Genomic DNA, 26,196 nt, shown 5'->3' with positions numbered 1-26,196 from the left:
ACCCACCATCATCTTCCCCTGGATTATAGGGACAGCCTGCTACCCCAGTCCCCCTGCTTCTGTCCTCAGTCCACTGCAGTCGGTTTTCTATACAGCGGCCAGAGCCATCCTGTGAAACTTAAATCACATCAAGTGGCTTTTCAGCTAAAAGCCCTCTAGGCCCATGGTTTCCCATCTACTCCAAGTCTTGAACATGATCTATAAGGCCTTACATGATCTGAGTCACGTTGGCCCTTTTTCCTCATCTCCTCTTACTGTTCACACATTATTTCCATCTTTCATCCTTGGCTGTTCCTTAAACATGCCAGGTTTCCTCCCCACCCCTGCCCTCCCTCATTTGCTTTTCCCTCTGCTCTACTCTGTTTTCTCCCCAAGATGTCAACATAGTTAGCGCCTTCCTTTTCTTCAGAGCTTTATTTTAAAGTCGCCTTCCAGCGAGGCTTCCCCTGCATTCTTTCTAAAATATCAACACCCTCCTCACCTCCACCATGTCGTGTGCCCTTCCCTTCATTTTTCTCCCGAGCATCTATTACTGTCCAGCACTTGTACATTTTACCTACTTACCTTGTCTGTTGACTGTCTCTCCCTCATGGTAGGGTCACGAGAACAGGAACTTTTGTCTGTCTTATTCACTGCTGTTTCCGCAGTGTGTCTAATACTGCCTGATCCCTAGTGGAGGTTCAGTAGATACTTTATATTTATTGGAATACATAAATGAATAATAGAGCTAGGGTACAGTTTTGCATTTTGCCAGTAGATGCCGCTCCTCAAGCATATTCCGCATTTGAGTTATTTTGGTGCCAGTTTGGCTTGCAAAATGAAATCATTCTACATTTCTAGTTGTATAATTTGCAAGTCTTCCAGTTGAAATGACGTGTGTAAATGTGGATAGGCAGAGGAGCTTAAACAGCTACAGCAGTTGGGAGTTTGGGGTTAGCAGATGTAAACTATTATATATAGGTTGGATAAACAACAAGGTCCTACTGTACAGCACAGGGAACTATATTTAATATCCTGGGATAAACCATAATGGAAAAGAATATGAAAAAGAATGTATATGTATGTATAACTGAATCACTTTGCCATACAACTGAAATGAACACAACATTGCAAATCAACTATACTTCAATAAAATTTAAAAAAAAAAAAAACACCCTGCAGTGGGGCCTTTGTTTAGATTGGTGCTGGGTGATGGCTGAATGAAATGTGCACCATCTCCTGAAAGGGTGCATGCCAAGAAATTCAAACGGTGAGGAGTGCAGCTTTACTTCTATGGGAACCTATTGGAAATAAACATTAAGCTTATCATCTGTAACCTAAAGTCTCAGCTGTGTTAAACTGACCATTTCTGTACCTATATTATTCGCAAATCATGTTTCCCTTCTACTTTTTTGAAGAAGAGATTTCAAGGCAGGAAAGAGGATGTTTCATTACCTGATTGTACATATTAGTACTTTATATTAATATAATAGTCTTTATTGTAACAACTGTTCTTTATTATTTTATTCAGGGCAACACAACTATTTATGTGCTGGAAGAAACGATTGCATAATTGATAAGATTCGACGGAAGAATTGTCCTGCCTGCAGACTTCAGAAGTGTCTTCAAGCTGGAATGAATTTGGGAGGTAAGTTTTGTAGTTTTAGTTCAGTAAGAGTTGTTAAGATGGATATGACACCACTAGGCTCTGTACTCCCAAAATTGAAGATGAAGCTAACATGAAGCAAAGATTTCTAAAAATCTAGTAAGTTCTACATTTATGCTAAAACATCTCAGGAGAAAAATATTTCTTAGAAGAAGGAGTTGAAAACAAGTCCGCTATGTGGCTGTGGTCCTAGTGAAGTTTTCAACTCTTGAGTTTGCTAAGGTTTCAAGAACTGGGTGCATAACCAAAACAAAAATGACTGATATTTTACATAAAACTATAGCTAACAGTTTTTATTACTGTGTCTGTTTAGAAATAAGACCTATAAGTGATAACATTAACCAGATAGGAATATATTCCTGACTCTAGGAGTAAATGTAATAAAGGAAGACCTATATGAAAAAAAAAAGCAAAAAACCCCAAAATAACAAAACTTTAAAAATGTTACAGGAGCTCACCAAAAGAGTGGGGCAGGTAAAGACTTGAACCAAACACAAAAGTATACAACGTCCCTGGGTGGAGAGATTCAACGTCTTGAAGATATCAGTTTTCTCTAAGTTATTTTATGAATATAACACAAGCCCAACAGAAATACCACTTGGTGATTCTAAGTTCCTAAAGAACAGGCAGCAAAATTCTGGATAAGATAAATAATAAGGACAACTAGCTCTGCCACACAGTAAAGCATATGACACAGCTACAGTAGTTAAAATGGTCTGTGTATTTGTTTATGGATTGTCAGATCAACAGAAAGTCAAGAAATAGATTCAAATAATATGAAAATTTTGTATATAATAAAGTTGGCATTTCAAATCAGTGGGGAAAGGATAGGTTATTCGATAGAAATTATTGTGACAACTGCGAAGCCATCTGGAAAACAAGAAAGTTGAATCCAAACTCCTATGATCCTCCAAAATAAATTCTGCTATCACAGAAGTACTAAAGGAAAACATGGATATTTTTATATTCTGCAAGTGGAGTATTTCATACTTTTTGAGTATTAAATAAACCCAGAAGCTATAAGAGAAAAGAATGGAGGAAATCAATACTACTTACAAATCAAATATTACTGCAAAGGCAAATAATAAAAAAACTGGGGGAAAATACTTGCAGCTTATAGACAAAGGGTTTATTTCTCACATAAAGTGCTTGTCTAATTCCATAAGAAAAAGAAACCAACTCATTAGAAAAATGAGAATGAAAAGAATAGGAATGTGAACAAAATATTCATAGGGAAAAGAATAATAAAAGAAATACAATTGGTTCTTGAAACACATGAAAAGAGTCTCAATCTAATCCTAATAAGAGAAATGCAAATTTAAAATATGAGGTACAATTTCTTGCAAATGGCAAAGATAAAACATTTTTATCATATACTGTTTGATGAGTATAGAAATAAAAGTGAAACCCAGTGTTGATCTCCTGCATTTTAGGTGGAAGTAGAAATTGACACAACCTCTATGGAGAGCAGTTCAGCTATTTCAATAAAATGTTAAAAGGCACAAGGCCTGGGCTTCCCTGGTGGCGCAGTGGTTGAGGGTCCGCCTGCCGATGCAGGGGACACGGGTTCATGCCCCGGTCCGGGAGGATCCCACATGCCGCGGAGCGGCTGGGCCCATGAGCCACGGCCGCTGAGCCTGCACGTCGGAGCCTGTGCTCCGCAATGGGAGAGGCCACAACAGTGAGAGGCCCACGTACCGCAAAAAAAAAAAAAAAAAAAAAAGGCACAAGGCCTTTGACTCACCAATTCCACTTTTAAGAATTTATCCTAAGTATATTCTGGCAATGTAAGAAATGATATATGCATAAGATGCTCATTGTAGCCTTGTTAAATATCAGACACACATTAAATATTTATCTGTTCAGAACTGATGAAATAAATTATAGAATACTCTCAGACACTAATAAGAATAAAGGGGGCTCTATACAGACTGATTTCCAAAATATTGTTTAGTGAAAAAATCAGGTTGCAAAATAGTATGTTTCGTATACTACAAGTTGTATATCTGCTTTCAGAAAAGAATATATATTGTATAGAGCTTTTCTGGAACGATATGCAAGAAACTAGTCGTGGTGGTGGTCTCAGCAGAAAGGACTGGGTAGCTGGGAGACAAGGATAGGAAGGAAAATTAATTGTCACTGTATATTCTTCTGTGCCTTTGAACTTCATATTGGACTAATGTGTGTATTGTGTACACGAGTTACCTATTTAAAAGAAATAAAGTAATTCAGAAAAGAAACACAAAGAGATCTCACTCTTTGCTTTGATGAAAGCACCAACTGCCTGACTAGTCAGGACTAGGGAGGAACATGGCTGCATGCAGAACAGAGCAGCTCTTGGGAATCAAGAGGTGGATGAGCTGTGGCCACGTGGAACTGCTCCTATGAGAGCGTCCTGGGTGGCTTGAACTCAGCCAGAGCAGCCCATGCTGGTCCAGAGGGCGGGCTCTGGAGCCACACTGCCTGGGTGAGAACCCTTGTTCTGCCACTTCCTGAACTTGTAACCTCAGAGGCAGGTTACCACCTTTCAATGCCCCTGTTTCCTTCAGCTTGTGCCTACCTCCTAGGCTGTGGAGAAGAGTAAATGCGTCAGGGTACAGTGAAAAAAAGTCAGTACCTGTCTCAGTACGCGTTGGTGGTGTGGTGGGTGGTGGAAACTCTCACTGCAGATTCCATAGCACTTGCACACATGATCTGAGGGACACGATTGCCCCACATGTTGGTGATGGTGAACCTCAGTTGCCCAGAAAAGTTAAGCTGCTTGCCCTAAGATGCCACAGCCAGTGAGATGCTGAAGCTAGATCTGGATTTCTGGACCCCGGGTCTGGAGGTTCTGATGTGCCACACTGCTTCCTTGTTCTAACGTCCAAATCAGCGCAGATGTGGCACAAAAGAGCCCCTTCTGAAGCATGTGAGCGAGGATCGGGCCAGATGAACAATTAACATCTAAATGGCACAGTGGTACAGCCGTTGGTCATAAAGTGAACTCTGAATCGGTTTTGTAAAATCTACCATCTGAATTTAAACACACACACTGCTGAGGTATATTTTAAAGTATCTCTGTGCAAGTTTTGTATAGCTTTACAAATCTTATATATTTACATATACTATGTAAATATTACTATAAATACTGTATGATCACACTTCATAAAATGTCATTACTATCAGTTACTATGAAATACTAACGAAGTAGCCATACTTATAGTTCCTACCTCATAGGGTTGTGTTGAGTCCATACATAACTGACTCCATACATAACTTTCAGAACAGAGTTTCTCAACCTCTGCACTGTTGACATTTGGGGCCAGATAGGTCTTTGCTGTGGGGCCGTCCTGTGGGTTGTAGGATGTTTATCAGCATTCCTTGTCTCTACCTATTAGATGTCAGTAGCTGTCCCTTTTCCCCCAGTGTGACAACCAAAAATGTTTCTAGGCTTCCCTGGTGGCACAGTGGTTAAGAGTCCTCCTGCCATTGCAGGGGACACGGGTTTGAGCCCTGGGCTGAGAAGATCCCACATGCTGTGGAGCAACTAAGCCCATGCACCACAATACTGAGCCTGTGCTCTAGAGCCCGTGAGCCACAACTACTGAAATCCACACACCTAGAGCCCATGCTCTGCAACAAGAGAACCCACCACAATGAGACGCCCACACACCACACCAAAGAGTAGCCCCCGCTCACCGCAACTAGAGAAAGCCCACGCAGCAATGAAGACCCAACAGAGCCAGAAATAAATAAATTAAAAAAAAAATGTTTCTAAACTTTGCTAAGTATGCCCTGGGTGGCATTGAGACCCACTGGTTTAGCAATAAGAGTAAATAATTGTAAGCGCTGTTTAACTGTGAGATATTTTCTGCTGGAATATACATTCCATCAGGGGAGGAATTTTGGTCTCTTTTGTTCGTTGTTTTATCTCCAGTAACTAGAACAGTGCCTGGCACAAAGTAGGTGTTCAATAGTTGTTTGTTGAGTGAATGCATGATTAATTGGCATTTTTAAGGGTTCTTTGTTCTGAGAATTCAGCGAAGCCCTCTATATGCGTGTCGTGTCTTCTAAATATCACATAACACCATGTGATACATACTCTTAACCTGTCCATTTTAAACGTGAGTTCATGGAGGCCCAGAGAGGGTAAAGAACTGGCCCAAGGCCCCAGCACCGGGTAGTGGCAGAGCCAGAACTGAGATCTCTGTTCCTGGCACCAAAGCACACACCCAGCATCACTCTTCTGTATGAAACGGGTCCACTGTTTATAGATTGACATTTTAAAAATAGCTCAGGTTATCTACTAATGGCAGCTGTGTCACCAGGTTTCTTTCTTGTGTCTGTGATGGTCTGTAAGTGAGGCCTGACACAGTAGTACGTGATACAGAATCCGCATACTTTGTTGCTGGTTTCTAGGTATGCAGGGTAGGTTTTATGGATTTCGGTAAAACATTTTACTAGAGAGAAAGCTTACCTTGAATCTTGAGGTCATTGAAAACTGAGTCAAAAATGGGCAGGTAGGCACACCGGTCAGAATGGCCATCATCAAAAAATCTACAAACAAAAAATGCTGGAGAGGGTGTGGAGAAAAGGGAACCCTCTTGCATTGTTGGTGGGAATGTGAATTGATACAGCCGCTATGGGGAGCAGTATGGAGGCTCCTTAAAAAACTAAAAATAGAACTACCATATGACCCAGCAATCCCACTACTGGGCATATACCCTGAGAAAACCATAATTCAAAAAGAAGCATGTACCAAAATGTTCATTGCAGCTCTATTTACAATAGCCAGGACATGGAAGCAACCTAAGTGTCCATCATCGGATGAATGGTTAAAGAAGATGTGGCACATATATATTGAATGAATATTATTCAGCCATAAAAAGAAACGAAATTGAGTTATTTGTAGTGAGGTGGATTGACCTAGAATCTGTCATACAGAGTGAAGTAAGCCAGAAAGAGAAAAACGAATACCGTATGCTAACACATATATATGGAATCTAGGGGGAAAAAAATGGTCACGAAGAACCTAGGGGCAGGACAGGAATAAACATGCAGACCTACTAGAGAATGGACTTGAGGACACGGGGAGGGGAAAGGGTAAGCTGTGACAAAGTGAGAGAGTGGCATGGACATATATACACTACCAAATGTAAAATAGATAGCTAGTGGGAAACAGCCGCATAGCACAGGGTGATCAGCTCGGTGGTCTGTGACCACCTAGAGGGGTGGGATAGGGAGGATGAGAGGGAGGGAGACGCAAGAGGGAAGAGATATGGGGATATATGTATATGTATAACTGCTTCACTTTGTTATAAAGCAGAAATAACACACCATTGTAAAGCAATTATACTCCAATAAAGATGTTAAAAAGAAATGGGCAGAGTAGAAATTAATATTTATAAAAGCAGCATTTTCTTTAGGTTCAAGTTATACTTTAACTACTTCTGGTTCCTGGATTAAGTAATTAACTTTTACTAAGTGTCCAGTTGTGGTAACATACATTGCCATTTTTCTTTTATAATTTATTTTGAAGCTTCATTTTCCGTTTCAATTTGGGCAAAAAGAAATGCAAGCAATTTTATTATATTAAAAGAGATAATATGAAGTTTAACCTTTTAATGTGAAGCAATTTTTTTAAATGAAATATGTGATTTAAATTAAACCCTTTTTATGCATGTTCCAATCTCACCCCTGTTTTCCTAGCAAAGCAGGTCTGCAGTCTCTTTTTCTTCACCCTTCTTTCCTGTTACCTTTCTTGGGGGATACAGCAGATGCAACCCTGTACTTGAAAGACATTTTCTGTTAGTGAATGGTCATGACTCTGGGAGCAAAATTAGTCATCTGCCTTCTAAAGACATCAGGAATTCAGAATACTTTAGAATATTTTTTTTCCTATCCTGTCAGCTGGTTAGCATGTAATCCTAACCGTGTCCCCAAACTAGTCTCTCCCTTAGAAAGTGGAAGGAAGAAGAATGAGTAGGTTTATATTTATCAGAAACCAAAGCCATAAGATGCCTCTTCCCTTTTCTCTAGATCCACTCCCTTCCTCTTCCTACAGGTGCTATCCCTTTTCTTTAAAATCCTGCTGAGCTTTAGGGCGCATGCAAAGTAAAATAGAGCAGAAGATGTGAGAATGTCAACAGAGAAATTAAAAGGAAAAGAACAGTTCTTTGGCCCCAGGCTGGGCCCACCACTCTGCAATAGCCCCTAATAATAGATCTCAAAGAGGCGTGGTTTTATTTACATGAGAATGTACTGCTTTGCATAGCCTCCTCCAAAAGTGAATTCATCACTTTGCTTTTACTGCCAGTGATCTGAAGAGGATGATCTATGTGTGTCTTTTAGAGCTGCTCCTAAAATATAAAGTACAGCGTCAAGGCTCTGTGGACCTCACATCAAGAATGAGTCCTTTGGGGTGTTTCTAGCTCGACTGTACTCTGGCCATAGAATATAGAGAGGATCTTAGAGGTTTTTCTTTCCCACTCCTCCCACTCACAGATGAGGAACTTGGAAGCCAAGATGCTATCATCAGAAACTTGAGAACCTAAAGATTCTAATACAGTTGTCTTTCCTCTTTTCCAAGCCACCCCCCCCATTCATTTTTCATCTGATATGCTAAAGTCTACTTCCACGTTCCTTTAATGAAGACGCTAAAATATGCAAATCTTGCTTCCTGTGGCTTTAAAAATGGAAATTTCACAAACCATAGTATAGTCCTAACTCTGGTTTCAGTTGACTTCCATGACTATCTGCAGTGTTCCCTAATCCCAGCCATCACTTTTACTCAGGTGAACCTTTAAAGGGTGGCCATCTCGGATCCACCTTTTCCTCCTGGAATGGAACGTGTCATATGAAAAGAGAAAAGAATTTCAGACACAGGAAGCAGTCGCAACAGCAGACCTCACATGGTTGCTTTTTTGCAGACTGGAAGGCAAGCAACTAGGCGAAAAAGGTAGGGAGACAGGAGATTAATGCTGGGAACCATTCAAAGAAATGGATACTCTCATATTCCTGATAAGAATGGAACCAAAAAAAGAAAAATATTTAAATTAAAATTCATCCACATAATGCAATATTAATCAGCCAATAAAATTGCGGCTAGGAAAATTCATAACAACGTAGAATACTTTCTGCACAAAAGTAATAAAGAAAAATGAGTATGCAAAACGATTTAGGTTCCTTATTCCATGATTACAGCTCTATAGGAAAAGATTTGCGTGAGTCAGAAGACTAGGAGGAAATGGGAGAATGCCAAAAACGTTCGTGTTTGTGAAGGTGACGGATAAGGTTTTTCTTCCCTCTTTCCTAGTTTATCAATCCTAATGAACATGTTCTGTAATCAAATTTAAAGAAAATAGCATTCACAATTTTGAACTAAAAAGAAGGGAAACAAGATTAGTCGTGCTACTGAGCAGAAGAGGTAAAGAATTAGACATATACAGAAAGCCAAACAGGAAGGAAGAAAAAAGGAGAGAGAAGGAAAAAAAAAAAAAAAAAAGACCTAGAGACATCAGTAAGTCTCCTGCTGGGAAGTGCTTTAAAAACTGAAATGGAGAAGTTAAGTGAAAAACAAAAGACCCAGAGACAAAAGAATGACAGAACTATGACCAACATGGAGAGGCCAGAGAGAGATCTTTTTACTTGAGGAAAATTGGCTTTACCTGCCAGCAACTTGCTCCAACTAGCATGTATGGTCGGGCACCTGTAAAATTCACATACAGCACAGGTCTGGGGAGAGAAATTACAGGATCAATGCCAGTGAGAGAGGAGGTTTAATATCTGAAATCCAATAAGAAAAACAATTTTTATATCTTTAAGGGTCTCCTGAGGCATGATATGCAGTAGTCTGTAGAAGTTTAGAAAGCCCAAGTGTACCGAGTTTTATGAAGAAATACCATTCCTTAGGTTTTTTTTCCCCCTTCCCATTCCCCTTGCTTGTAGACAATAAGAATTTAAGTGGGACTTTTGAGCAGGAAAGTGGAGGGGAAAATAACACATTTCTATAAATCAGTGAAAGTACGGTTTTTGAATCTTCATGTATAAGTTAAGCCATATTCATTGTCATAGTAATACAATTTGAATTAAACAACTGGTATTTTTACCTTGCAGAATTTCAGAAGGAGAGTTTAGGGTCAGTCCCGAAGCAGGCAGCATTTCAAGATTTACTATATTTCTTCAACTCTAAGGAATTTCTTTCTTTTCAGATTTTTGACTGTTGTGATTATAATTTGCAACCAATATGTACGTTTAATTTGTATTAGTTTCCTTCAAAACTCTAATTAAATTGGAATCTGAGAATAGATTTATGTATAACTGAATCACTTTGCTGCGTACCTGAAACTAATACAACATTGTAAATCAACTATATTCCAATATAAAATAAAAATTAAAAAAAAGAAAAACATCAAAGCTAAGAAAACGCGGCGGGGGTGGGGGGGGGAAATTGGTGTCTTCTTTCATGACTGATAACGTCTTAGAACAGAAGCAATACAGGCATTGGTTGCAAACGTTCTTCCCTCCCAAGAATATACATATTCGTAGGCCACACTTGAGCCTCAGTGAGCTTACCCAAGGAGGCTGCTTATCTTGGGTCTTTTTAAATACAAAACCCAGGGCTGTTGGAAACCTTCTGCTGGGTATACAGATGCCCATTTTTGCTTCCATTTCCTTTTGCATTTGCAGTCTGTCCTGGTAGGTCATCATCCCAGTCATACTTACGGGGCCAGTGGGCCTGAAGCTTAACATTTCCACCTTTGAGATCTTGCATTTGTTGTCTCAGTAGGCATGAGTCAGAGCTGTCCTTCCTGAGAAGCGTCTCAGATATACAGGTCTCTTTAGACTGGTCTACAGCAGCCCTGCAGTTCCACACACTCACCGATATTTTCTGTAATACACGATTCTTTTTCTAACTCTCTGGTGAAATCTTGGGGATTTTGTTTTGTTTTCGTTTTGTTCATGGCGCTTTATATTGCTGTTATACTCTTTTACGTTACCGCAGATAATGGGATTTTATTATAAAAATATTGCTGGTTTCACATTTTGTCTTTGGGAAATACTAGGATGTCATTTAAGACACAATAGGTTTTTAATTTCTAGGACTTTTTGATTTTTTTCTCTTTTTGTCAGCTTCTTTCTACCATGCTCTCTCCTCCCTACCTTGTTGCTTTCTTTTTTTTTTCTTTTTCCCACTGCACTTGTTTCTACTTACTGCCTTCTCTCTCTCTCTCAGCATTGTCCCCTGAGTGTCTTGTATTCAAACTTCCCCAAAGAAGGTCCCAGCCAATTGGCTGGTCACCATCCAGAACAGAGCTTCTGATTGGGCTGAGACATAGACAAACAGCTGGCTTTGCCTCTGCTGCCCCTACCTTACTCAGGCTGGCATGGCCAATTACAGGTCCCTGTGGTACAAAGCATGACAGCCTGTGACAAGAAGCCTTTTGTGACCCCATTTTTCAGAAGGGAGCTGTAAGTGTAGATAGTGATCAGAGTGTGATAGATGCAATACAGACTTGTAGCCATTATAGTCATCTCTTAATTGTGGAGCATCTCTTCAATCATAGCAATTTTTCCAACAGCCTGATTTTTATTCACACATTCTAAGTTATCTGTATATTTAGAAGTAAAAAAAGTATCCATTTTTAAAAAGCTGATGGACAAAACAGAATAATAGCTTTCCATGCCTCTTGGAACAGAACTGCTAAGGCTCTATTTTGGAGTTCAGGAGTTTTTGAGATGGCTACTTTGAAAACACACAAACCAGAACAAAACACAAAAAGCATTAAAAAAGCAAATCTTAATTTTTTTTTATTTAAACCATCTGTTAATGTGTAAGGTGGACATTCTCTTATAGAACACCTCTCTAAACCTGAATCGTTCTCACTCCCTAAATGCCAGACACTAGGATTGCGGGTGCACTCTGGGCTCATGGAAGAGTAGGGGTGAGGTATGTGGAGATAGTATGGAAGGAAGGACAAACCACTTAAAACGAAGCATCATAGGTTTTCTGCACTCAGTCACCTTACAAAGAGCTGATCCATCACTCTACGTAAAGTCCCTGCCTATTCTGTAGGTATCATCTACCTCAGACTCTGATTTCTCAGTTACAATCACTGATTTCATTTACTTTCAGTTAACAGGTATGCACACTGAGGAATATAACTTAGTCTTTTTTCTTTCATTTGAAAAATCTACAGACTAGTGATGCTGCTTGTTGGCTCTCTGATAAATATCCTCTTCTCCCCGCTTCCTAGTAAACTAGTGTGATTATAAAAAGGGGGGAGGGACCTCTTTATGTAACAGTAAAGTCTCTGTTCTCACCTCTGAAAGGTACAGAAAGCCATTCAACTGTCTATTGGAAAACAGCACTTCATATCCTGTGATAAACCATAATGGAAAAGAAAATGAAAAAGAAAGTATATATATATATGTATAACTGAATAACTTTGCTGTACAGTAGAGATTAACACAACATTGTAAATCATCTATATTCCAATCAAATAAAAAAAATAAATCAGCCCTTCAATCTTCAGGAATCAATAAGTGTGATATTTAGTATCGTTGGTGATGATTTTTCTGGGACAGATAACATACCTTTTAACAGCTAACCCAATTCTAACAGATTTTTGAAATATTTTTATGGATTTATCAAGTTATAAAATGCATACTCATCACAGTGACTAATAAAGGAAAGAAAGTTCTCTGTAATAAATTTGGGGAATGAAGATGGAAGAAGAGTCAAGACGTTTGCCGACTAAAAAATAATGATTTACATTTTGACGAAGAGGCTCTTCAAAGCTGAACTAGCAGAGCCAGTAAAAATGGTTTCTTCTGAATGTGCTGCTTCATTATTTTGAAAAGCAGATCTGCCAACAACAATGTAAAGCCAGTTGCTGAGTTAGGTCATGAAAACAAGAAACTCCAAGATGTAATTGTTCTGTATTCCTCCAAGTGTTTTGTTTTGTACGGTATTTGTTTTGAGAGCATAATAACGTAAAATATGTTTAAACAGTGAGGACACTAAGCAGTTACTGTTACCGTATAATTATTTTCTGTATTAAGATTAATCTGGTTTGTAGAGGGGAGGATCATCATATTTAGAAAGTGCATCTCTGATGAATCCATCCATTGATTCTTCATTCAGCAAATATCCATCACACTCCTCCTAAATTCCAGGTGTTCCCCACAATGTTGCCAGTGTAGCCAGGAGAAGGCAGGCACTGGCCTTGTTTTCAAAGGGCTAATCTCTAAGAAAGAAGACATTTATTATGGGCCAGATAAGCATTCGAAATTTACAACGATGTACTTAAGTGTAGCCTCGGTGTTGACAGTGGGACACATCCCTAGAGCTTTCTCCTTGCTTTAGAGCAGTGTCAACTTCCTGACTTGTGTCTCTCGCAACAAGATGGTGGCATGTCAGGATGCCATTCTCTAACTCCGTCCCTCCATATTTGGGGGTGTTCATCCCGGTTGTGTTCGCTGTGCATCGATCCCATCGAATGGTCCTATGGCACGTACTGACACTTGCTTGGGACATAGTCTGGAAAGGAGCAGCTCTGCATCATGAAATCCTTCAGAAGTCCCACACTCATCCCTACCTGCAGACCACCTCCATTCCGACATCAGCATCCATCAGTGAACAGCATTCTTCGTTTGATGTTGGCACTCTGAACTCGGACTATGAAAATCAGCCCTTCCTATTCTTACCAAAAAATTGAATACAACTTTAAAGCTTTCTGGCCACCTTAGAGACTTTTAAATTGTTTCTAGCCTGAGGACGGCTGAGGCAGCTCTGGTTGGTCCCTTCAGAATGCATGCCTTGTCTGTCTCTCTTGTAGCTCTTGTGACAGATACTACGAAATGTCTGTGAAGTCAGGCTGGGATTCGCGGGGCCACTTGCTAGCAGCCGACCTGCTGACATCTCCCTTCAGTTTCTGACCTGCCCCAGCACGTTGCTGTCTCCCCTGGAAACTCTTCAGAACTCACTTTAGCATCACCAGAGAAACTGAGAGACACCTTTATGAACAATTTAAAAATTTTTTAAATAATCGAAGATTTCTTTCAACATACAGTTTTCTTAATCTATCAATCTTCAAACCAAGCTGTTCTTCATCCTAAAATTAGACTAATTCACCAGTGAAAATTCAGACAGTTACATCTTCATTTGCCATATAAATGACAGGCATTTCATGTTAATTACTTAGAAACATTTGCATATGTTAATTAGGTCTGTTTTTACATTTGTGTGTGTGTGTGTGTGTGTGTGTGTGTGTGTGTGTGTGTGTGGGGTACGCGGGCCTCTCACTGTTGTGGCCTCTCCCGCTGCAGAGCACAGGCTCCGGACACGCAGGCTCAGCTGCTCCACGGCATGTGGGATCTTCCCGGAGTGGGGCATGAACCCGTGTCTCCTGCATCGGCAGGCGGACTCTCAACCACTGTGCCACCAGGGAAGCCCTACATTTTTTTAAAGCAAAAACTTAAATCCCATAGAGCAAAAACACTTTTCCATTCTGTAAATACTCATATTTTTAGGTAAAGTTGAGTCAGATTAGAAATTTTAAGCCAGATTCTAAAGGTTATACCACGTAAGAATGATAAATGATGGGAATGGGGAGGACTGTGTGATCAGCAATCCAGTGGGGCGATTGATCTCAGTTCTTGCTGCCTCTCTAACTCATCTGTCAAGTCTTTGTTCCATTTTTATTTAAAAAATTTTTTTCATTGAAGTATAGTTGATTTACAGTGTTGTGTGAGTTTCTGGTATACAGCAAAGTGATTCAGTTATGTATACATTATTTTTCATTTTCTTTTCCATTATGGTTTATCACAGGATATTGAATATAGTCCCCTGTGCTATACAGTAGGACCTTGTTTATCCATCCTATGTATAATAGTTTACATCTGCTAATTCCAAGCTCCCAATCCATCCCTCCCCAACCCCACCCCACCCTGCCTTGGCAACCACAAGTCTGTTCTCTATGTCTGTGAGTCTGTTTATGTTTCGTGGATAAGTTCATTTGTGCCATATTTTTAAATTTTATTTATTTTTTCTTTTTATTTATTTTTAACATCTTTATTGGAGTATAATTGCTTTACAGTGGTGTGTTAGTTTCTGCTTTATAACAAAGTGAATCAGTTATACATATACATATATCCCCATATCTCTTCCCTCTTGTGTCTCCCTCCCTCCCACCCTCCCTATCCCACCCCTCTAGGTGGTCACAAAGCACTAAGCTGACCTCCCTCTGCCATGTGGCTGCTTCCCACTAGCTATCTATTTTACATTTGGTAGTGTATATATGTCCATTGTGCCATATTTTAGATTCCACGTATAAGTGATATCATATGGTATTTGTCTTTCTTTTTCTGACTTATTTCACTTAGTATGATAATCTGTAGGTCCATCCATGTTGCTATAAATGGCATTTCATTCTTTTTTATGGCTGAGGAATATTCCATTGTATGTAAATATGTGTGTATATATGTATATATATGTATATGTGTGTGTGTGTGTGTGTATGCGGACTCTCAACCACTGTGCCACCAGGGAAGCTTCCATGTCCTGGCTATTGTAAATAGTGCTGCTATGAACATAGGGGTAAATGTATTTTTTTGAATTATAGTTTTGTCCAGATATATGTCCAGGAGTGGGATTGCTGGATCATATGGCAACTCTATGTGTAATTTTTTGAGGAACCTCCATACTGTTTTCCATAGTGGCTGTATCAATTTACATTCCCACCAACAGTGCAGGAGGGTTCCCTTTTCTCCACACCCTCTCCAGCACTTCAAGTGTTTGTTTTAAACACACTCACCCATGCCCTGCACCTAGAGGCTCTCATGTTGTAAATGTGGATGGAGCATGGGCAGCATCTTGATTTTAGAAAACTCTAGACATTGTACATCACTTCATCAGAGCAGAGAACCACTGTTCCGGGGCTTGCTATAACATTGGCAGCATTTTTCTTAGGATAAGAAAAACCTTTCATTGGTTTTTTTTAAAGCCCTTTAGTTTTTTCTCTCTATTTAATGTTATTTTTATTTTTCTCAAGTGAATCAGTAACCACCATCTGGTAAATATTTCTTCACCAGGTGAAGTCCCCTAAAAATATTTTAAGTTAATGTATTTGCATTTTTCTTGCCAGCCCTAACATAGCCTTATAAAGGGCCATGTTAGCTTTTAGTCCACTGACTGTACTAGTTTTGTGCCTCACTAAAACTTTAAGCATATTGAATAAGCTGTACATTTAAATGCTACACATCTCTGGGGCAGAGTGTTCAGAACTCAAAGGTGAAGGTAGGTTCCTTATCCCCAGAGAGGACAGGTCCTGAAGCAGTGACCCTGACATTCTGTATTGGGGAAATAAGAGGAGGATAAGAGAGAGAAGGTGGGAATAATCCTGAGAAGGAAATGGAGAGGGAAAAGAGGGGACCTTGGTGAGGTTTGTGATTTGTTACAAGAGAAGAAACACATTTAGAAATGCCACCCTCAGTGTCACCTCACTTCTGCTCATGTGCCCCCTGGACACACCCTGGACGTGTGTAGACATTTGTACCCTCTGGGGACAGGCAGGAGCAGAGAGAAGGGAACTGGGGTTGCATCTCGTGCCCACATTCACAGTTCCCAGGCCCCACCATGGTGGTCTCCTCTCACGCTTATGTGAGTTAGAAGGAAACATCTGTGTGCCCGGTGTCTTCCAGGCCCTCAAGTGAGTCTGTTCAGTGCGCAATGTTTGTTCTTCACAGTAAAACCTCTTGACCCACTTCTCCATCTTTACTCAGTAGAGTCGGTTTGGCCCACATCATTAAAAGTTTTCAGATAATATTAGTGGTGACACTACTGTTGGCTTTCCAGCTGTTTTATGGTTAAAGAAAAGTTCTTATCAGGCTTTAAATATGATATAAAAGATTTTATTAAAATACTCTGGAGTTGAAAACAGATTCAAAATAAAAGTTAAAGAAGCTAGCTTTACTTGATTTATTTACTCTAAGGCTCACTAACTGCCCCGTGCCCACACAGGCTTTCATAGCCAGTGGGTCAGTCCTTCTCAAAGTGTTTGATTTATTTTCTTTAAAAAACAAAATCTGAATCCTCCCCTTGGGCTATTTGAAATTCAAAATAAACGGGATCCTGTGACTCATCCTAAAGCAGTGGACACAATGCTGGTTTGCTCTCAACCCCACACACACCCCTTTCTGCCTCTGCCTGCTCCCCAGACCCTTGTAGGGTTCTGAGCCACTTCTGGGCATCATCCTATGTGATTGGTCCTGCCACCTGCCCAGCTGTGCCCTCCGCATGGTCAGCGACTTCTCCACCCCTGACTCTTCCTTCTGGTTCACTGCTGTGGGACAGTTCCTGCCAAGTCTCCCTTGGTGGTTTGAGTGACAGGGCTCCCTTCTTCAGGCACAGCAAAGGCCTCTCATTTGCACCAGACATAGGAAGGCTAAGAAGGAGGCGCCTATGCACCTATGTGTATGAGTTTCCTCTTGCTGCTATAACAAAGCAACACAAGCTTAAAACAGCACACATTTATTATCTTACACTTCTGGATGTCAGAAGTCCAACATGGATCTCACTGAGTTAAAATCAGTGTGTAAGCAGGCAGTATTCCTTGGTGGAGGCTCAAGGAGAGAATTCATTTCCTTTCCTTTTCCAGCTTCTGGAGGCTGCCTGCATTCCTTGGCTCCTAGCCCCCTTCCATCTTCAAAGCCAGATTCAATGCATTCTAACTTTGCTTCTGTTGTCACATCCTCTTCTCTGCCTATCATGCCTCCATCTTTCACTTACAAGGACCCTTGTGATTATATTGGGACCACGTGAACAGTTCAGGATAATTACTTTATCTTAAAATCCTAAATTTAGTTAAGCCTGCAGACTCCCTTCTGCCCTGTAAGGTAATACATTCACAGGTTCTGGGGATTAGGAGGTGAACATCCTCAGGAGACCATTATTTTGCCCATCACCTATGTAATAGTCTGTGTCCAACAAAACCCTGGAATTTTTTATTTTTATTGAAATATAGTTGATTTACAATATTGGGTTAGTTTCAGTTGTATAGCGCAGTGATTCAGTTATACATTTTTTTTTCAGATTCTTTCCCATTATAGGTTATTATATGATACTGAATATAGTTCCCTGTGCTATACAGTAAATCCTTGCTGTCTATTTTATATATAGTAGTGTGTATCTGTTAATCCTATACTCCTGATTTATTCCTCCCTCTGCCCTTTTCCCTTTGGTAACCAAAAGTTTGTTTTCTATATCTGTGAGTCTGTTTCTGTTTTGCATATACATTTGTTTATATTATTTGTTAGATTCCACATATAAGTGATATCATATAATATTTGCCTTTCTCTATCTGACATACTTATCACTGAGTATGATAATCTGTGGGTCCACCTATGTTGCTGCAAATGGCATTATTTCATTCTTTTTATAACAATAATGTTCCATTGTGTATATATACCACATCTTTATCCGTTCATCTGTTGATAGACACTTAGGTTGCTTCCATGTCTTGGCTATTGTAAATAGTAGTGATACGAACATTGGGGTGCATGTATCCTTTTGAATTAGAGTTTTTGCCTTTCCTGGATATATGCCTACCACTCTGGAATTTTTGGATGCCTTCCTGATTTTGGCCCTCTACATACTCACCTACCTCATCCCCATCTCTCCTTGCTCCTTGACACTTCCCTTCCTTTTTGAAAATCCATTCTGATTACTTCTTCACAACCTTCTGGTTGTGCCTTTGTCCACACAGTTTTTAAATGGCCTACATATCCCTCCCCTATGCTAATGAATCCCTATTACCCATTTCAGACCAACTTCAAAAAATTCATCACCTCCAACTCTACATAAATTGTACCCTTCACAGATCAGTCTTTTACACAGTTCTGAGATGTTCTGTATGTATATAATTTATTAAGACTTCTTCTCCTTTAAAGCTTTTTTATGACTTCCTTAGGTCAACTTCATTAGTACCTCCTCTGTGCTTCCAAAGCCTCTATTGTAGCATTTCACAGATTTTATTGTACTTACTTGTTTATAAGTATTTCTTGCCAAATAGTCTTTGAATTTCTTAGGAACAGAGTTATCCTTTTGCCTTCATATCCAGAGCACTTAGCACATAGATGCTTAATAAATGCTTATGGAATAAATGAATGAATGAATGAATAAGAAGTCAAACCTTGTTCATACATTACTAAGCTGAATTTAGCAAAAAACTCTAAGTTTGGTTATACAGTTATTAGTCACAATGGGCTTCATTTTAAAACCAATCCCATAACCGTAACAAAGATTCCAAGGATGGTATTTTAAGAAAGTTCTAGTACAAGTATTATTTTTCAACCCTGCACCAGGAAGGTGTAGTTTCCAAGAAACATATAAGTCTTGATCTCATATTGACTTGTATAGCATAATTTGGCAACTTCTTAAATGATAAGAAAAAGCTTTGCGTACCTCTTCTTTCCTTGATGAGAATTTTTAAGTGTTTTCTTGATTATGCTTATTTAACCACAATTTTTGTTGCAAGCATGGGGGGGGACAACATTTGGGGACAGCTGTTTTTGCTGTTAAGGTGGGAGTTCTAGCCCTGGTCAGATAGTTTGTAGTGGTGCGTTAAATTCAAAGTCAAGAGAAGCTAGGATGAGTTGACCTAGAGTAAAAGGACTGGAGGAACGAAACTGGAGGAACAGCCTCCAAAATAAGTGTAAAAAAAGAAGACAAGGATAACAGGGAATGGAAAGAAGAGAAAACAAAGGAGTGAGGCAAACCCAAGAAGAGTAGGTTAAGATGAAGTTTTGGTTGAGGAGCTTTAGTGGAGTAAATTCCAAAGATTATTCACTAAATCAGCGGAATCCACGTATAACCCAAAGTCAGAGTCAGGGAGAAGTGCTGATTTCAGAAGGGAGAAGAACCTGTCTTCACCAAAATTGACGGAAACTCTCCATCCATGTTCGAGTGGCCTGTTGAGTGAAGTGGAAATAAGCAATGCTGTGTTCATGGCCATAAACACAAAGACAGTTTTGCAGCCCCATTTCTGGGAAATGAAGAAGCCTATCAGCTAAAAAAAGACAATGCTACCAGGGAGGATTTAGAAGACCTTCATTCATGAGAAAGCTGAGTGCCTATATAACTGAATGGTGTGAAACTACACTCGTGATTGAAGTCATTCTATGCAGGTCATACCTGGAAATCCCTTTAGATAGTAGTCATGATTAATTCTGCACTTAAGTTGACTGGACGCAAGGCTACCATTCCTGGTATAGGGGAAAAGGTGTAACTTCCGAAGGTGAGAAACAGGCTGTAAACTTGGGGGTGTGGACCTTTTTCCCTCCAGGTGGTGTCAGCAGGAAGTTGACCATGGGGAGCAGTGCCAGGCACACAGCTGAAGGAAGATTATTTTATGGGGGGGGGGTGCGTTTCATCCCAGGAACAAATATTCTTCTTAATGGATGGTTAGTAAGGAAACCTATTGTAGAAAGCCCAGTTTGAATTTTAATATAAGAATATCGAAATTGGTCAGCTGTTACTCATGTTCTTTTATGAGTGTAATAACATACTTGTCAGTCAGTGGACACACCCTTTGGGTGTGGTAGGACACTTGGCCATGGCTTGTGCATTGTAAATCCGTGGCTGTGATTACACCAGGCTGCGGGAACCTCTCTAGCATGCTGGGCCTGCGTTGCTTGTAAATTACACTTTTATTTTCATGAGCATGTTTCAGAACTTAATGTTGCTCTGTGACTCCATGATCATGACTTTTTTTAAAAATGTAATTTTATTTTTTTATACAGCAGGTTCTTATTAGTTATCTATTTTGTACATATTAGTGTATATATTGTCAATCCCACTCTCCCAGTTCATCCTGCCCTCCACCCCCCCACTTTCCCCACCTTGGTGTCCATAGGTGTGCTTGCTTCACTCTGTCTGACAGTCTCTAGGTCCATCCACGTCTCTGCAAATGACCCGATTTCATTCCTTTTTATGGCTGAGTAATATTCCATCGTATATATGTACCACATCTTCTTTATCCATTCATTTGTCAGTGGGCATTTAGGTTGCTTCCATGACCTGGCTATTATAAATAGTGCTACAGTGAACATTGGGGTGCATGTGTCTTTTCGAATTATGGTTTTTTCTGAGTATATGTCCAGTACTGGGATTGCTGGGTCATATGGTAATTCTGTTTTTAGTTTTTTAAGGACGCTCCATACAGTTCTCCATAGTGGCTGTATCAATTTACATTCCTACCAACAGTGCAAGAGGGTTCCCTTTTCTCCACACCCTCTCCAGCATTTTTTGCTTCTAGATTTTCTGATGATGGCCATTCTAACTGGTGTGAGGTGATACCTCATTGTAGTTTGGATTTGCATTTGTCTAATAATTTGTGATGTTGAGCGGCTTTTCATGTGCTTCTTGGCCATCTATATGTCTTCTTTGGACAAATGTATATTTAGGTCTTCTGCCCATTTTTGGATTGGGTTGTTTGTTTTTTTAATATTGAGCTGCATGAACTGTTTATATATTTTGGAGATTAATCCTTTGTCTGTTAACTCGTTTTCAAATATTTTCTCCCATTCTGAGGGTCGTCTTTTCATCTTGTTTATAGTTTCCTTTGTGCTGCAAAAGCTTTTAAGTTTCATTAGGTCCCATTTGTTTATTTTTGTTCTTATTTCCATTACCCTGGGAGGTGGGTCAAAAAAGATCTTGCTGTGATTTATGTCAAAAAGCATTCTTCCTGTGTTTTCCTGTAAGAGTTTTGTAGTGTATGGTCTTACATTTAGGTCTTTTATCCATGTTGAGTTAATTTTTGTGTATGGTGTTAGGGAGTGTTCTAATTTCATTCTTTTACATGTAGCTGTCCAGTTTTCCCAGCACCACTTATTGAAGAGACTGTCTTTTCTGCATTGTATATCCTTGCCTCCTTTGTCATAGATTACCTGACCATAGGTGCGTGGGTTTATCTCTGGGCTTTCTATCCTGTTTCATTGATCTATATTTCTGTTTTTGTGCCAGTACCATATTGTCTTGATTACTGTAGCTTTGTAGTATAGTCTGAAATAGGGTGTCTGATTCCTCCAGCTCCGCTCTTTTCCCTCAAGATTGCTTTAGCTATTTGGGGTCTTTTGTGTCTCCATACAAATTGTAAGATTTTTTGTTCTAGTTCTGTAAAAAGTGCCATTGGTAATATGATAGAGATTGCATTGAATCTGTAGATTGCGTTGAGTACTTTAGTCATTTTCATTATATTGATTCTTCCAATCCAAAAACATGGTATATCTCTCCATCTGTTTGTGTCATCTTTGATTTCTTTCATCAGTGTCTTATAGTTTTCTGAGTACAGGTCTTTTACCTCCTTAAGTAGGTTTATTCCTAGGTATTTTATTCTTTTTGTTGCAGTGGTGACTGGGATTGTTTCCTTAGTTTCTATTTCTGATCTTTCGTTGTTATTGTATAGGAATGCAAGAGATTTCTGGGCATGAATTTTGTGTCCTGCCACTTTACCAAATTCATCAATTAGCTCTAGTAGTTTTCTGGTCGCATCTTTAAGATTATCTGTGTATAGTGTCATGTCATCTGCAAACAGTGACAGTTTTACTTCTTTTCCAATTTGTATTCCTTTCATTTCTTTTTCTTCTCTGATTGCTGTGGCTAGCACTTCCAAAACTATGTGCATAATACTGGCGAGGGTGGACATCCTTGTCTTGTTCCTGATCTTAGAGGAAATGCTTTCAGTTTTTCACCATTGAGAATGATGTTTGCTCTGGGTTTGTCGTATATGGCCTGTATTATGTTGAGGTAGGTTGCCTCTGTGCCCACTTTCTGGAGAGTTTTTATCATAAATCGGTGTTGAATTTTGTCAAAAGCTTTTTCTGCATCTATTGAGATGATCATATGGTTTTTATTCTTCAGTTTGTTAATACAGTGTCTCACATTGATTGATTTGCATATATTGAAGAATCCTTGCATCCCTGGAATAAATCCCACTTGATCATGGTATATGATCTTTTTAATGTGTTGTTGGATTCTGTTTGCTAGTATTTTGTTGAGGATTTTTGCATCTGTATTCATCAATATTGATGATATTGGTCTGTAATTTTCTTTTTTTGTAGCATCTTCGTCTGGTTTTGGTATCAGGGTGAAGGTGGCCTCATAGAATGAGTTTGGGAGTGTTCCTTCCTGCACAATTTTTTGGAAGAGTTTGAGAAGGGTGGGTGTTAGCTCTTCTCTAAATGTTTGATAGAATTCACCTGTGAAGCCATCTGGTCCTGGACTTCTGTTTGTTGGAAGATTTTTAATCACAGTTTCAATTTCATTACTTGTGATTGGTCTGTCCATCTTTTCTGTTTCTTCCTGGTTTATTTTTGGAACCTTATACCTTTCTAAGAATTAGTCCATTTCTTCCAGGTTTTCCATTTTATTGGCATAGAGTTGCTTGTAGTAATCTCTCATGATCCTTTGTATTTCTGCAGTGTCAGTTGTTACTTCTCCTTTTTCATATCTAATTCTATTGATTTGAGTCCTCTCCCTCCTTTTCTTGATGAGTCTGGCTAAAGGTTTATCAATTTTGTTTATCTTCTCAAAGAACCAGCTTTTAGTTTTATTGATCTTTGCTATTGGTTTGTTTGTATCTATTTCATTTATTTCTGCTCTGATTTTTATCATTTCTTTCCTTCTACTAACTTTGGGTTTTGCTTGTTCTTCCTTCTCTAGTTTCTTTTAGGTGTAAGTTTAGATGCTTTATTTGCAATTTTTCTTGTTTCTTGAGGTAGCATGGTATTGCTATAAACTTCCTTCTTATAATTGCTTTTGCTGCATCCCCTAGGTTTTGGATCGTCATGTTTTCGTTGTCATTTGTCTCTAGGTATTTTTTGATTTCCTCTTGATTTCTTCAGTGATCTCTTGGTTATTTAGTAACGTATTGTTTAGCCTCCATGTGTTTGTGATTTTTATGTTTTTTTCCCTTAATTGATTTCTAAAATCATAGCGTTGTGGTCGGAAAAGATGCTTCATATGATTTCAGTATTCTTAAATTTCCTAAGCCTTGATTTGTGACCCAAGATGTGATCTGTTCTGGAGACTATTACTTGAGAAGAAAGTGTAATCTGTTGTTTTCAGGTGGAGTGTCCTATAAACATCAATTTAATCTATCTGCTCTATTGTGTCATTTAAAGCTTGTGTTTCCTTATTAATTTTCTCTCTGGATGAGCTGTCCATTGGTGTAAGTGAGGTGTTAAAGTCCCCCACTATTATTGTGTTACTGTCGATTTCCTCTTTTATAGCTGTTAGCAGTTGCCTTATGTATTGAGGTGCTTCTATGTTGGGTGCATATATATTTATAATTGTTACATCTTCTTCTTGGATTGATCCCTTGATCATTATGTAGTGTCCTTCCTTGTCTTTTGTAACATTCTTTATTTTAAAGTCTATTTTATCTGATATGAGTATTGCTACTCCAGCTTTCTTTTGATTTCCATTTGCATGGAATATCTTTTTCCATCCTCTCACTTTCAGTCTGTATGTGTCCCTAGGTCCAACGTGGGTCTCTTGTAGACAGCATATTTATGGGTCTTGTTTTTGGATCCATTCAGCGAGCCTGTGTCTTTTGGTTGGAGCATTTAATCCATTCACATTTAAGGTAATTATCAGTATGTATGTTTCTATTCCCATTTACTTAATTGTTTTGAGTTTGTTTTTGTAGGTCCTTTTCTTTTCTTGTGTTTCCCACTTATAGAAGTTCCTTTAGCGTTTGTTGTAGAGCTGGTTTGCTGGTGCTGAATTCTCTTAGCTTTTCTTGTCTGTAAAGCTTTTGATTTCTCCGTCGAATTTGAATGAGATCCTTGCTGCGTAGAGTAATCCTGGTTGTAGGTCCTTCCCTTTCATCACTTTAAATATATCATACCACTCCCTTCTGGCTTGTAGAGTTTCTGTTAAGAAATCAGCTGTTAACCTTATGGGAGTTCCCTTGTATGTTATTTGTTGTTTTTCCCTTGTTGCTTTTAATAATTTGTCTTTGTCTTTAATTTTTGTCAGTTTGCTTACTATGTGTCTTAGCGTGTTTCTCCTTGGGTTTATCCTGTATGGGACTCTCTGCACTTCCTGGACTTGGGTGGCTATTTCCTTTCCCATGTTAGGGAAGTTTTCAACTATAATCTCTTCAGATATTTTGTCGGGTCCTTTCTCTCTCTTCTCCTACTGGGACCCATGTAATGCAAATGTTGGTGAGTTTAATGTTGTCCCTCAGGTCTCTTGGGCTGTCTTCATTTCTTTTCATTATTTTTTATTTATTCTGTTCCACAGCAGTGAATTCCACCATTCTGTCTTCCAGGTCACTTATCCGTTCTTCTGCCTCAGTTATTCTGCTATTGATTCCTTCTAGTGTAGTTTTCGTTTCAGTTATTGTATTGTTCATCTCTGTTTGTTTGTTCTTTAATTCTTCTAGGTCTTTGTTAAACATTTCTTGCATCTTGTTGATCTTTGCCTCCATTCTTTTTCCAAGGTCCTGGATCATGTTCACTATCATTATTCTGAATTCTTTTTCTGGAAGGTTGCCTATCTCTACTTCATTTAATTGTTTTTCTAGGGTTTTATCTTGTTCCCTGATCTGGTACATAACCATGTGCCCTTTCATTTTGTCCATCTTTCTATGAATGTGGTTTTCCTCCCACGGGCTTCAGGATTGTAGTTCTTGCTTCTGCTGTCTGCCTTCTGGTGGATGAGGCTATCTAAGAGGCTTGTGCAAGCTTCCTGATGAGGGCGCCTGGTGGTGGGTAGAGCTGGATGTTGCTCTGGTGAGCAGAGCTCAGCAAAACTTTAATCCTCTTGTCTGCTGATGGGTGGGGCTGGGCTCCCTCCCTGTTGGTTATGTGGCCTGAGTCGACCCAGCACTGGAGGCTACAGGCTCTTTGGTGGGGCTAGTGGTGAACTCTGGGAGGGCTGATGCCAAAGAGTACTTTCCAGAATTTCTGCTGCCAGTGTCCTTGTCCCCGCGGTGAGACACGGCCATCCCCTGCCTCTGCAGGGACCCTCCAACACTAGCAGGTAGGTCTGGTTCAGTCTCCTATGGGGTCACTGCTTCTTCCTCCTGGGTCCTGATGCACACACTGCTTTGTGTGTGCCCTCCGAGTGGAGTCTGTGTTTCCCCCAGACCTGTCAACGTCCTGCAATCAAATCCCACCAGCCTTAGAAGTCTGATTCTCTGGGAATTCCTCCTCACATTGCCAGACCCCCAGATTGGGAAGCCTGACGTGGGGCTCAGAATTTTCACTCCAGTGGGTGGACTTCTGTGGTATAAGTGTTCTCCAGTTTGTGAGTCACCCACCCATCGGTTATGGGATTTGATTTGTGATTGCACCCCTCCTACCGTCTCATTGCAGCTTCTCCTTTGTCTTTGGATGTGGCGTATCTTTTTTGATGAGTTCCAGTGTCTTCCTGTCAATGACTGTTAAGCAGTTGTGATTCTGGTGCTCTGAAAAGAGGGAATGAGCACACATCCTTCTACTACGCCATCTTGAACTAATCTCCCCCATAAATTACATCTGTAGTTAAAAAGTGTGGCAGT

The 26,196-nt window shown here is 39.6% G+C and overlaps 1 protein-coding gene across 2 annotated transcripts in view; it reads left to right on the top strand.

The window, feature by feature from the left end:
* Nucleotides 1-26,196, top strand: part of NR3C2 (nuclear receptor subfamily 3 group C member 2) — a 359,661-nt gene that overhangs the window by 242,759 nt on the left and 90,706 nt on the right. For both annotated transcript variants that reach the window (XM_065878137.1, XM_065878138.1), the window contains exon 3: nucleotides 1,511-1,627. In XM_065878137.1, coding sequence (XP_065734209.1) covers nucleotides 1,511-1,627 — 117 coding nt within the window. The remainder of the gene's footprint in view (nucleotides 1-1,510; nucleotides 1,628-26,196) is intronic.

This window comes from Phocoena phocoena, chromosome 5 (genome assembly GCF_963924675.1).
Source record: "Phocoena phocoena chromosome 5, mPhoPho1.1, whole genome shotgun sequence".
Lineage (NCBI taxonomy): Eukaryota > Metazoa > Chordata > Mammalia > Artiodactyla > Phocoenidae > Phocoena > Phocoena phocoena.
Note: the sequence above shows the minus strand (reverse complement) of the source record. Positions and strands in the feature narration are given on the sequence as shown.